The sequence below is a fragment of the Oncorhynchus gorbuscha genome, linkage group LG12 (assembly GCF_021184085.1).
Source record: "Oncorhynchus gorbuscha isolate QuinsamMale2020 ecotype Even-year linkage group LG12, OgorEven_v1.0, whole genome shotgun sequence".
Classification (NCBI taxonomy): Eukaryota; Metazoa; Chordata; class Actinopteri; order Salmoniformes; family Salmonidae; genus Oncorhynchus; species Oncorhynchus gorbuscha.
The window spans coordinates 3,211,446-3,225,311 of NC_060184.1; the positions used below are offsets into that span (position 1 = coordinate 3,211,446).

Below are 13,866 nucleotides of genomic sequence, written 5' to 3' on the forward strand. Positions count from 1 at the left end.
CGAGAGAGAGAGCGAGCGAGAGATCGAGAGAGAGCGTGAGACAGCAGTGGCAGGTGATATTGGTGATAGTGGCAGCCCAGGAGAACAGAGCAGAGCAGAGCAGAGCAGCAGAGCAGAGCAGCAGGCCAGCAGAGCAGAGCAGGCCAGCAGAGCAGAGCAGGCCAGCAGAGCAGCAGAGCAGAGCAGGCCAGGAGAGCAGAGCAGGCCAGGAGAGCAGAGCAGAGCAGGCCAGCAGAGCAGAGCAGCAGAGCAGGCCAGGAGAGCAGGCCAGCAGAGCAGGCCAGCAGAGCAGAGCAGAGCAGGCCAGCAGAGCAGAGCAGGCCAGCAGAGCAGGCCAGGAGAGCAGAGCAGGCCAGGAGAGCAGAGCAGAGCAGGCCAGGAGAGCAGAGCAGAGCAGGCCAGGAGAGCAGAGCAGAGCAGAGCACAGCAGGCCAGCAGAGCAGAGCAGAGCAGGCCAGCAGAGCAGAGCAGAGCAGGCCAGCAGAGCAGAGCAGGCCAGCAGAGCAGAGCAGCAGAGCAGGCCAGGAGAGCAGGCCAGGAGAGCAGAGCAGGCCAGCAGAGCAGAGCAGCAGAGCTGAGCAGAGCAGAGCAGGCCAGGAGGAGCAGAGCAGGCCAGGAGAGCAGAGCAGGCCAGGAGAGCAGAGCAGAGCAGCAGCACAGTGCAGGCCAGCAGAGCAGGCCAGGAGAGCAGGCCAGGAGAGCAGAGCAGAGCAGGCCAGCAGAGCAGAGCAGCAGAGCAGAGCAGAGCAGAGCAGGCCAGGAGAGCAGAGCAGAGCAGAGCAGGCCAGCAGAGCAGAGCAGGAAGATTTGTAGAGGAGTTTTTACCCTGCTTCTAAACCAGTCCTGTACACACCCCTTTTACTGTCTCCCATTCAACTCTCACCTCACCCACATGCCCCAACCACACACACAGTTCAATCTGATCTTTGTCCCCATGCAGAAAACAATGTAACCCTGTACTGACACGTGAACCCTGCTCACATACCAAGCCCATTCAGACCACAGACCTTAAGCCTCTATTCAGGAAGTGATCTTCTGGCCAAGAGACTTTTGTTAAGAGCCCCAGCGCTCCTCCTGAACATTAACGCAGTATGGTTTTAGAAACATATGGAACACATCTTTCATACAAGTGACAAACAATTTTAATAAAGACAGCGACACTCCACCTGAGGGGGGATAGACAAGGTGACACTCCACCTGAGGGGGATAGACAAGGTGACACCCCACCTGAGGGGGGCTAGACAAGGTGACACTCCACCTGAGGGGGGCTAGACAAGGTGACACCCCACCTGAGGGGGGCTAGACAAGGTGACACCCCACCTGAGGGGGGCTAGACAAGGTGACACCCCACCTGAGGGGGATAGACAAGGTGACACTCCACCTGAGGGCGGCTAGACAAGGTGACACTCCATCTGGAGGGGGGCTAGACAAGGTGACACCCCATCTGGGGGGGGGGGGGGATAGACAAGTTGACACCCCATCTGGGTGGGGGGGGCTAGACAAGGTGGATCTTTTTGTGTCAGTAAAATGAGAGAAATGGTGCTGGAAACCTTTACGTGCAAATATTGATATAAAACCATCCTATAGGAAGTAAACTTGGAGTCATGTGATGACATGTTCCTCCCACTATGACTCAGGAAAGCATGCAGTTTACAGATTAAATCAATGAATGCTGAACTTCAACAGGGTGGTGAAAGTGCAGAGTGATAAATGTCGACGGTCTTATTCCGGTGCCATGATCAGAGACGCTTGGCTGCCGTAAAAATAATCTCGCTCTTTGCTCCGTAATAATCTCACTCTTTGCTCCGTAATAATCTCACTCTTTGCTCCGTAATAATCTCACTCTTTGCTCCGTAATAATCTCACTCTTTGCTCCGTAATAATCTCACTCTTTGCTCCGTAATAATCTCACTCTTTGCTCCGTAATAATCTCACTCTTTGCTCCGTAATAATCTCACTCTTTGCTCCGTAATAATCTCACTCTTTGCTCCGTAATAATCTCACTCTTTGCTCCGTAATAATCTCACTCTTTGCTCCGTAATAATCTCACTCTTTGCTCCGTAATAATCTCACTCTTTGCTCCGTAATAATCTCACTCTTTGCTCCGTAATAATCTCACTCTTTGCTCCGTAATAATCTCACTCTTTGCTCCGTAATAATCTCACTCTTTGCTCCGTAATAATCTCACTCTTTGCTCCGTAATAATCTCACTCTTTGCTCCGTAATAATCTCACTCTTTGCTCCGTAATAATCTCACTCTTTGCTCCGTAATAATCTCACTCTTTGCTCCGTAATAATCTCATCTATATACCCACACTGTATCTGCCAGCTGTTGGCTAGAGAGCACATACCAGAGTATTGTGACAAAAATAACATTTCCATCGCATTTTCAACTGATGGGTAATATTTTTATTTTATTCGGTACATGGGAATTTAACCACAAAAGATATCTTTATGGTCACTACGTCATCACGCATAATCCTTTATCCACAACAACAGGAAACATCTCTGGTGGGGAAATTCTCCTTTAGTTTTAAGGCAGATTTGAGAATATTTGCATGAACATGTAACTGGATGGAAACCTAGACATTGATATGAAATAACTTCAATATGTTTTCAAAACCGCTTCACAAGCGATGATTATTAAGGTTTCTAAACGTTAAAAATAGGGTGTTTGTATTGTAGTTCACATGTCCCCACCGGTAAACTCTGTTTATAGGGGAAAGGGGGGGACCTAGTCAGTTGTACAACAACTGTTTGGGCCTACCATAATCCACATCGTTGGTGTCCGAGAACAGTGGGCTAACTGCCTCGCTCGGGGGGAGCAGTGGGTTAACTGCCTCGCTCGGGGGGAACAGTGGGTTAACTGCCTCGCTCGGGGGGAACAGTGGGCTAACTGCCTCGCTCGGGGGAACAGTGGGCTAACTGCCTCGCTCGGGGGGAACAGTGGGCTAACTGCCTCGCTCGGGGGAACAGTGGGCTAACTGCCTCGCTCGGGGGAACAGTGGGTTAACTGCCTCGCTCGGGGGGGAACAGTGGGTTAACTGCCTCGCTCGGGGGGAACAGTGGGTTAACTGCCTCGCTCGGGGGGAACAGTGGGTTAACTGCCTCGCTCGGGGGGAACAGTGGGTTAACTGCCTCGCTCGGGGGAACAGTGGGTTAACTGCCTCGCTCGGGGGAACAGTGGGCTAACTGCCTCGCTCGGGGGAACAGTGGGCTAACTGCCTCGCTCGGGGGAACAGTGGGTTAACTGCCTCGCTCGGGGGAACAGTGGGTTAACTGCCTCGCTCGGGGGAACAGTGGGCTAACTGCCTCGCTCGGGGGAACAGTGGGCTAACTGCCTCGCTCGGGGGAACAGTGGGCTAACTGCCTCGCTCGGGGGAACAGTGGGCTAACTGCCTCGCTCGGGGGAACAGTGGGCTAACTGCCTGGGCTAACTGCCTCGGGGGGAACAGTGGGCTAACTGCCTCGCTCGGGGGAACAGTGGGTTAACTGCCTCGCTCGGGGGAACAGTGGGTTAACTGCCTCGCTCGGGGGGGAACAGTGGGTTAACTGCCTCGTTCAGGGGAACAGTGGGTTAACTGCCTCGCTCAGGGGAACAGTGGGTTAACTGCCTCGCTCAGGGGAACAGTGGGTTAACTGCCTCGTTCAGGGGAACAGTGGGTTAACTGCCTCGTTCAGGGGAACAGTTAACCTTCAAAAATGCCCAGGCTAATGGAAGGCAGTTAGCCTGGGTATGGGGCTCTTGAGCTAATCCACTCTCTGTACTCCATGCCATCTGCCAAAGAAAAACACCACCTGCTAGACAAAACAGATTTAGGGCCCAGTTATCCCTCTCTCTTCACCTCTTCCTCCCTGGTGTAAACTCAGACGTTTCAGGTCATTACCATAGATCCCGTCTTGGGACAATCGGTGTCATTTAGTAAATACAGCATCTCTATGGCAACCAAGATGCCACTGCAGCTAGCTTAAATAAGCCACTGCAGCTAGCTTAAAGCTAGGCTAGGTTGAAGGAGCCACTGCAGATAGCTTAAAGCTAGACTGGGTTGGAGGAGCCACTGCAGATTAAGCTATCTAGACCTAATAATTATCATCAAAAACAAACTTTATTACCAACATAAACGGGAGGCAACACTCGTATTATAATTGTCTTAACAGCCAATGTATTATTAAACATGACCAATAGAAACAGGTAGATTTAGCCGTCACCGAACACCACATCTCCATCTTCCGTGCCAAAAGGTTGAAGGTACGTATCGTCAGGATCGTAAGAAAAGCCATGCGTTAAACGTAAATGTGAAATTTAATCTGTGAACATATACAAACAAACATGTTACCATGACGGACTAACATTTTAGGCTCGTTGCCATTCCGACGTACAATAATACCGTTCAGAGTTTTGGCAGTTTCATCTCACCAACAGAGAAAATAAGGTACACAAAAGGAGTGCAAACACTAACAAGCGTAAACACAGTATATAAAAAACAGAGGTCAGGGAAACAGGTCTCCTGCACGGTTTCAAGTTAAAAGTCTTCGTTCTCTATTACTCCTCAGTTGAGTTTACTTCACATTTCGGCAGCTAATGTAATGGATTAGCTACCAACCTTTGTTTGCAAGCCAAAGTCTACATAGTACTTGTTTGTCGGTTATGCATAAGGTCATGCATGCACCTTATCAACAACAAAGAAATGACTCATTCAATATTGCGCCATCCCATTCTCTGGGCTCTGTCTGCAATCATAACAAGTAGTATCTACCAGGAATAATGAATCATAATAATATATGTTTGAAGAATCTATGAATTATGTATGACCACAAGAATCTTTGCCACTCAAAATACTTTGGTATAATAAAAAATAAAATACAAATATTTCATCAACTCAAAATCTTGCCCAAGCACATTCTGTAGGAGGGGTTATAATAAAAAAGATGTATATGAATCTCTATCTCAACAACTAATCCACACAAAACTGTGACTCATCTCGAATCATTTCTAGTCATCTCTCCTCCTATTCAGGATTTTTCTTCTCTTGACTTTATAAACTGCGATTCAGGAAACTACTCATCAGGCAACTTTCATAAATTAGGTGGAACATTACATTTTCATGTGCCTTAATAACTGACCTGTAAAAACAAATGAAATGTTAAATTAGGAGCCTTTCAGTCACCCACGTGCCATGATTGGCTGATAACCAATGAGGACATGCGGATGACATTGGTCTGCCATACCTGCTTCTATAAACCAATGAGGTAATCTAACGATGGCTTAGTAGAACTGCAGGATCTCCACTTTCTGGATGACAGAGTTTTGAAATCAGTGGAATGAAAGTATGTTGACTAAGGACAGGGAGAAAACACCTGTCTCCGGATGACATCTTCAAACTAAGGGCAACCATGGCATCTGTGCCAGAGAGGGAGAAGCGTTCATCCATGGATACCCGTAAGAGAGTCTAGCTAGCTACATTCAGAAATAATACGTTTCAATTTAGGGTGCAGTAATTTAATAATATATAGATTTCTACATTTATTTTGCAACACTGGTAAATGTGTTGCCAGCAGCACAGCTGCAGTCACCAACATTGTAACATAAAAACAGCCAGTTACCACTCTGCACAAGGTCCTGCTCCCAAAACTACTGGGGAAAAGCATTTCTAGTCATCCAGTTATTTTTCCTACAGTCCGTGGCTCCCAAATACTAGGGAAAAGCATTGTAGTCAGCCAGTTAGGCCTACAGTCCGTGCTCCCAAATACTGGGGAAAAGCATTGTAGTCAGCCAGTTAGGCCTACAGTCCGTGCTCCCAAATACTTGGGGAAAAGCATTGTAGTCAGCAATGTTAGGCCTAATTTAATAATATATAGATTTCCCAAATACTGAGGAAAAGCATTGTAGTCAGCCAGTTAGGCCTACAGTCCGTGCTCCCAAATACTGGGGAAAAGCATTGTAGTCAGCCAGTTAGGCCTACAGTCCGTGCTCCCAAATACTGGGGAAAAGTATTGTAGTCAGCCAGTTAGGCCTACAGTCCGTGCTCCCAAATACTGGGGAAAAGTATTGTAGTCAGCCAGTTAGGCCTACAGTCCGTGCTCCCAAATACTGGGGAAAAGTATTGTAGTCAGCCAGTTAGGCCTACAGTCCGTGCTCCCAAATACTGGGGAAAAGCATTGTAGTCAGCCAGTTAGGCCTACAGTCCGTGCTCCCAAATACTGGGGAAAAGCATTGTAGTCAGCCAGTTAGGCCTACAGTCCGTGCTCCCAAATACTGGGGAAAAGCATTGTAGTCAGCCAGTTAGGCCTACAGTCCGTGCTCCCAAATACTGGGGAAAAAGTAGGATTCATTAGGTTACATCATTACCACCACAGTAGCCCCACACGGCTATAAAAATGTATTACGCAACCAGATGGCCATTAAACACACAAGAGCATGGCATATTTAGATCGTGGAATAGGCCTAGACTAAATCATATTTCCTTTCTATTTTACAGCTCAGGCGGTTATTCTAGACAAGGCTCTTCTTTGTCTTTAGAGTATCATTCTCACACAAGTCATTTGCTGATGGCCCCAAGCCTATACTACACCATCTACTGGTATAACGTCATTATCAAATGCCGTTCTAAAACAAGCTTTAGACTTTTATTTTGGAAATGAAACCAGAAGCTGCTAAGCAACTAACATCTGGGCTAGAGTTGAGTGATTAGTTAACTTTGACTAGCTACGTTCACTTCCTGTCCTTTGCAGATGCCACATTCGTGACAAAAGTTTGTACGTATTGAGAAGATCTGTAACTACTGAGAAAAGGGAGACAAATTAAGAATTTAATATGTAAATCTTAATTTACAGGGTTTGTACGTTTACAGATCTAATTTAAAATGGTTATGTTTCATGCATGACTTTTCTTACAATCCTAACAATTTACGTATGGATTTCCTTACGATTCTAACAATACATATGTTCAACTTTTTGGCAGGTATTTGGCTCCATATGAACGCAACCCAAAGTTTGGAAAATGTCAAAGTATGCAGCGTCCGTCTCACAACGGAGCCTTCAACCGTAAGGGGGCGCTGCGATTCCATGCCAACGGAGCCTTCAACCGCAAGGGGCGCTGCGATTCCATGCCAACGGAGCCTTCAACCGCAAGAGGGCGCTGCGATTCCATGCCAACGGAGCCTTCAACCGTAAGGGGGCGCTGCGATTCCATGCCAACGGAGCCTTCAACCGTAAGGGGGCGCTGCGATTCCATGCCAACGGAGCCTTCAACCGTAAGGGGCGCTGCGATTCCATGCCAACGGAGCCTTCAACCGGGGCGCTCAACCGCAAGAGGGCGCTGCGATTCCATGCCAACGGAGCCTTCAACCGTAAGGGGGCGCTGCGATTCCATGCCAACGGAGCCTTCAACCGCAAGAGGGCGCTGCGATTCCATGCCAACGGAGCCTTCAACCGTAAGGGGGCGCTGCGATTCCATGCCAACGGAGCCTTCAACCGTAAGGGGGCGCTGCGATTCCATGCCACCGGAGCCTTCAACCGTAAGGGGGCGCTGCGATTCCATGCCAACGGAGCCTTCAACCGTAAGGGGGCGCTGCGATTCCATGCCAACGGAGCCTTCAACCGTAAGGGGGCGCTGCGATTCCATGCCAACGGAACCTTCAACCGTAAGGGGGCGCTGCGATTCCACGCCAACGGAGCCTTCAACCGTAAGGGGGCGCTGCGATTCCACGCCAACGGAGCCTTCAACCTCAAGAGGGCGCTGCGATTCCACATCAACGGATCCTTCAACCGCAAGGGGGCGCTGCGATTCCACGCCATTGTGGGCATTCCCATTGAAATAAATGACATCCGGCGCAACACAAACTGCTTATGGGTAGGGTAAGGCTTATGGGTAATGTAAGGCTTATGGGTAAGGTAAGGCTTATGGGTAATGTAAGGCTTATGGGTAAGGTAAGGCTTATGGGTAAGGTAAGGCTTATGGGTAAGGTAAGGCTTATGGGTAATGTAAGGCTTATGGGTAATGTAAGGCTTATGGGTAATGTAAGGCTTATGGGTAATGTAAGGCTTATGGGTAATGTAAGGCTTCAACATAAATGAGGCGGACTTAGACCATCCACAGTTCAATCTCAAATTGGGGTACAAAAATGTCACACTATTTCATCACCAGACGCAGAGAACGATTTGAGATTGATTAGGACTGGGGAGGTATAGGTTAGTGGGCCTGGGCCCCATGGAACCGCCAACGCTGGGCCCCATCGAACCGCCCACGCTGGGCCCCATCGAACCGCCCACGCTGGGCCCCATCGAACCGCCCACGCTGGGCCCCATCGAACCGCCCACGCTGGGCCCCATCGAATCGCCCACGCTGGGCCCCATTGAACCGCCCACGCTGGGCCCCATTGAACCACCGTTCAATCTCAAATGGGCAAAAATGTCCCTATTTCAACCAGACCGTTTGAGATGTACTGGGCCCCATAGAACCACCGTGGGCCTGGGCCCCATCGAACCACCGTACTGGGCCCCATTGAACCACCGTACTGGGCCCCATAGAACCACCGTACTGGGCCCCATAGAACCACCGTACTGGGCCCCATAGAACCACCGTACTGGGCCCCATAGAACCACCGTACTGGGCCCCATAGAACCACCGTACTGGGCCCCATAGAACCACCGTACTGGGCCCCATAGAACCACCGTACTGGGCCCCATAGAACCACCGTACTGGGCCCCATAGAACCACCGTACTGGGCCCCATAGAACCACCGTACTGGGCCCCATAGAACCACCGTACTGGGCCCCATAGAACCACCGTACTGGGCCCCATAGAACCACCGTACTGGGCCCCATAGAACCACCGTACTGGGCCCCATAGAACCACCGTACTGGGCATATATTCCTTATTCCTGGGAACAACATAATACATCAAATGGCCAAAAACTAGATTATAGGCCATGATGCAAACACATAGCCTAACACTGAAAACAAATCTCTTCCACAGTAGGCTAAACCTCTTCATCCGATCAGCAGGCAGTGCTTGGATTTGGTCACTACACTGCCTGGAATTCAACTCCGGAAGAAATGAGCGTTTGAGTCAGGACGCGTTCCTCTCAAGACCTCAACAAGTCAGAATGTTGAATACAATTATATATTTTTAAATATCATAGTAGGAGGTCGGCAGAGAAGTTTCCTTATTCAAACGCTAATTTCTATTTCACGTAGAATAGAATGTAACGTCGTGTTTCCAGGCAAGGCACGACAGCCCAGCAAAGCCACAATCCCTTTATGTAATCTATAGCCACCCATTTGATAACCTGGACGCAACATGAGTTCCCTTGTCCGGGTTGGAACAATTCAGAAGTGTGCCGAACATGACAGGGATACTGTGTAATAGAGATTCAAAATTAAACGATATATGCTGGTTACAAAATCCGGGGCTGTTCCCACCCGCTGCGCCTGTCATATCAACTCAGCGGGGAACACCGGGAATTCTACGGCAGCAGGAATTCCAAACTGCGCGGTGTAACATCCCCAGCCAAACAGGTGAATCTAGCCTAGTGCCCGAATTAGTCTGGAGAACGACCAAACAGCTCGTTAAAAAGTATTAGTGTTAAAAGTAGTATTTTTCCGTTTCAAACAAACACAGTTGCATAATAACCGGCGGGTTCAGTGATCTATGGGTTGATAGTTAATCCGGTCCCCGTGACCCGACGGCTCTCGCTACTTCCAATCACATATTCTCATCGACAAAAGAGAATAGTGGGGTTCAAAAGCCTCCCCCGTACGGTCCACGGACACCCCAAGTTAATGGACACGTTAAACGAGAGAAGTTGTCGAGGGCAGCTCACCTTGTGTCTCTGGAGATGCGTTGCTGCTGTCCTGGTCGGCCATTCCTGACGTCGACTGAGGGATTAGCCTGGAGACGGTGGAACGGGGGAAACCGGTCCCCTGGCGGACAGGTGGAGGACAACACACACTTCTGTTTTAATCACATCTCTGATCGCTGTTCATGCACCTGTTCCGTTCCCCCCCTAAAGAATAGGCTAATCATACTGATAAATAAAGGTTTCTGAACGACGTGTACGCATTCCTTGGCTTTATCAACGACAGTATGGGCACAAGTTCAGAGTCCGCAGTTCAGATGAAGTGAAATGAATACACAGTGGGGTTTAATACTGTGTAACTCTTACAGCGGGTTCACTTCATGTGAAACATTAACCTAGATGATTCGGATAAGTGTTGATACAACTCGCCTAAAAAAAGGTACAGATCTAGGATTAGTTTCCCCTGCTCCAAATCCTAACCGTTAGTGAGGGGAAATGCTGAAATGATCCCAGATCAGCGTTTAGGGCCAACTTCACGCTACACAGTAGATAGACTACAGTATATGTAAATATACTGCCACCTACTGGTAAAACCTGGATAATGATCATAACGATCATGGTATTGCTTTGGCTGCACTCAGACAGACGTAACAATGTGTTACGTTTTAATAGCTAAACACGGTCTTCATCAGGGTATCATGACTATTTCAAATGTATCTTTATTAAAAAGTAATTTCAGAATATTTTGGAAAGCAAGCTGGCTAACTCATTGACCCTGCTTTGTAGTTGGCCCCTGTGGTGTTGGTCTTAGTGGTGACTGTTTTACAACCACGATTTCACTGCAACATAGATAAATGAGACACAATGTGGAACATATTTAGACAAAGTTGTCAAACGTTTCTAATATTTTCTATTTAACTGAGTTTGAGTTCTTGTGTATTTAATTTATGCTATGTTTTGCTCTTCATTTGAGTTCTTACAGTGATTGTGGTTTGTTGAAATGATTTTATTTTGGGCTCATTTATATCAGAAATAGGAAACACATTGAAGGGAGTTTTTACAAGCGTTTTAGTCACCTCAGGGGCAACGAGTAAAAACACAAATACATACAATATCTGAGGGGGTACTGTGGCCCATAAAACCGGATCAATAACTCAATTTCTGGTTTATTAAGAAAGCACTTTGCTCCCAGGTATGTTTTGTAACGTTTCATCAGGCCTCCATACAGAACCCCTGGGAGCAGCTGCAGTGTCCTTTGTCGTGAATTCACCTACAACTCCAGCACCTGCATGTGGTCTATGTTCTTCAGCTTTTGTCATTAACAAGCCTAAAACTTAAGATATTTGTTTTGGGTTGTCAAGTAAGACAATTTCCATTTCAAACTTATCTTTACCCCCCAAAAAATAAACAAAAGTTATTTCAGAATATTTAATATTTAGGCAAGCTAACGCACTGAGCCTGCTTTGTAGTAAACCCCTCAGAACATAAAAGGTAAACAATGAAATATTCCAACAGGCGTAGAGACCAACAGCAAACACAGCGAATAGTTAACACAGATAAATAGACCCGATTGAAGTGTTGGGTAATATGTACATCCATCCCAATGCATTACCTGAAAGCAGTGAGCAGGGCTGCAAAAGAAATCAACAGATAAGGCCTTTCTCTCTAGCAGCAGCCTATTGTACTGTCTGACCCTTCATAAGACATGATTTGTTTTGTAGGGTGACCACATGTTCCAGATTGGGCCGGATAGTCCCACATTTTGGCCCTTTGTCCCACAACCAATCATGTCCTGTATTTTACCCACAAATTCAAACACAACAAATTTACCAACAAAAAAAAAAGCAGGATGCTTCTGCCCAAAACTGTATTAAATGTAGAATACAAAGTCCCACAAAATCATTCCATATTTGGGTATTTTAAATGTGGTCACCCTAGTCAGTGGCAGTGGTATAAAGTACTTTAAAATACTACTTAAGTTCTTTTTTGGGGTATCTGTACTTTACAATTCATATTTTTGTCAACTTTTACTTAACTACAGTTGAAGTCGGAAGTTTACAGAGACTTAGGTTGGAGTCATTAAAACTCAGACAGTTACTCAACCACTCCACAAATTTCTTGTTAACAAACTATAGTTTTGGCAAGTCGGTTAGGACATCTACTTTGTGGATGACACAAGTCATTTTTCCAACAATTGTTAACAGACAGATTATTTAACTTATAATTCACTGTATCACAATTCCAGTGGGTCAGAAGTTTACATTAACTAAGCTGACTGTGCCTTTAAACAGCTTGGAAAAGCCCAGAAAATGATGTCATTGCTTTAGAAGCTTCTGATAGGCTAATTGACATCATTTGAGTCAATTGGGGGTGTACCTGTGGATGTATTTCAAGGAGTGCCTTCAAACTCAGTGCCTCTTTGTTTGACATCATGGGAAAATCAAAGGAAATCAGCCAAAACATTGTAGACCTTCACAAGTCTGGTTCATCCTTGGGAGCAATTTCCAAACACCTGAATGTACCACATTCATCTGTACAAACAATAGTACGCAAGTAAGAACACCATGGGACCACAAAGCCGTCATACCGCTCAGGAATGAGACACGTTCTGTCTCCTAGAGATGAACGTACTTTGGTGTGAAATGTGTAAATCAATCCCAGAACAACAGCAAAGGACCTTGTGAAGATACTGGAGGAAACGGGTACAAAAGTATCTATATCCACAGTAAAACGAGTCATTTATCGACATAACCTGAAAGGCCGCTCAGCAAGGAAGACACTGCTCCAAAACTGCCATTAAAAAAGCCAGACTACGGTTTGCAACTGCACATGGGGACAAAGATCGTACTTTTTAGAGAAATGTCCTCTGGTCTGATGAAACAAAAATAGAACTGTTAGCCATAATGACTATTGTTATGTTTGGAGGAAAAAGGGGGAGGCTTGCAAGCCGAAGAACACCATCCCAACCGTGAAGCACAGGGGTGGCAGCATAATGTTATGGGGGTGATTTACTGCAGGAGGGACTGGTCCACTTCAAACTAGAAAGCATCATGAGGAAAGAAAATGTGGAAATATTGAAGCAACATCTAGACATTAGTCAGGAAGTTAAAGCTTGGTCGCAAATGAGTCTTCCAAATGGACAATGACCCCAAGCATACTTCCAAAGTTGTGGCAAAATTGCTTAAGGACAACAAAGTCAAGGTATTGGAGTGGCCATCACAAAGCCCTGATCTCAATCCTATAGAACATTTGTGGGCAGAACTGAAAAACCGTGTGCCAGCAAGAAGGCCTACAAACCTGACTCAGTTACACCAGCTCTGTCAGGAGGAATGGGCCAAAATTCACCCAACTTATTGTGGAAGGCTACCTGAAACGTTAACCCAAGTTAAACAATTGAAAGGCAATGCTAACAAATCCTAATTGAGTATGTAAACTTCTGACCCACTGGGAATGTGATGAAATAAATAAAAGCTGAAATAAATCACTCTACTATTATTCTAACATTTCACATTCGTAAAATAAAGTGGTGATCCTAACTGACCTTAGACAGGGAATGTTTACTAGGATTAAATGTCAGGAATTGTGAAAAACTAAGTTTAAATGTATTTGGCTAAGGTGTATGTAAACTTCTGACTTCAACTGTACATGCCTAAAGAAAATAATGTACTTTTTACTCCTTACATTTTCCACAACACCCAAAAATACTCATTACATTTTGAATGGTTAGCAGGACAGGAAAATGGTCCAATTCACACACTAATCAAAGAGAACATCTCTGGTCATCCCTACTGCCTCTGATCTGGAGGACTCACTAAACAGAGAACATCCCTGGTCATCCCTACTGCCTCTGATCTGGAGGACTCACTAAACAGAGAACATCCCTGGTCATCCCTACTGCCTCTGATCTGGAGGACTCACTAAGCTTTGTTTGTAAATGATGTCTGAGTGTTGGAGCACCCTTGGCTATCTGTAAATTAAAAATGTAAAAAGCAAATATTGCCGTCTGATTTGCTTAATATAAGGAATTTGAAGCATTTCATTATTTTACTTTTGAAACTTAAGTATA

At 46.3% G+C, this 13,866-nt stretch overlaps 1 protein-coding gene across 8 annotated transcripts in view; it reads right to left on the minus strand.

The window, feature by feature from the left end:
• LOC123990453 (ensconsin-like) overlaps positions 1 to 10,097 on the minus strand; it is an 86,068-nt gene extending 75,971 nt beyond the window's left edge. For 4 of the 8 annotated variants that reach the window (XR_006830643.1, XR_006830642.1, XM_046290991.1 and 1 more), the window contains exon 1: positions 9,825 to 10,097. Coding sequence is in view for 6 of the 8 variants with exons in the window: in XM_046290991.1 (XP_046146947.1) it covers positions 9,825 to 9,867 (43 nt within the window). In the remaining 2 variants the exon portion in view is untranslated. The remainder of the gene's footprint in view (positions 1 to 9,824) is intronic. The other 4 variants (XM_046290993.1, XM_046290994.1, XM_046290992.1 and 1 more) reach the window with 2 other exon arrangements.
• Positions 10,098 to 13,866: the final 3,769 nt, after the last annotated feature.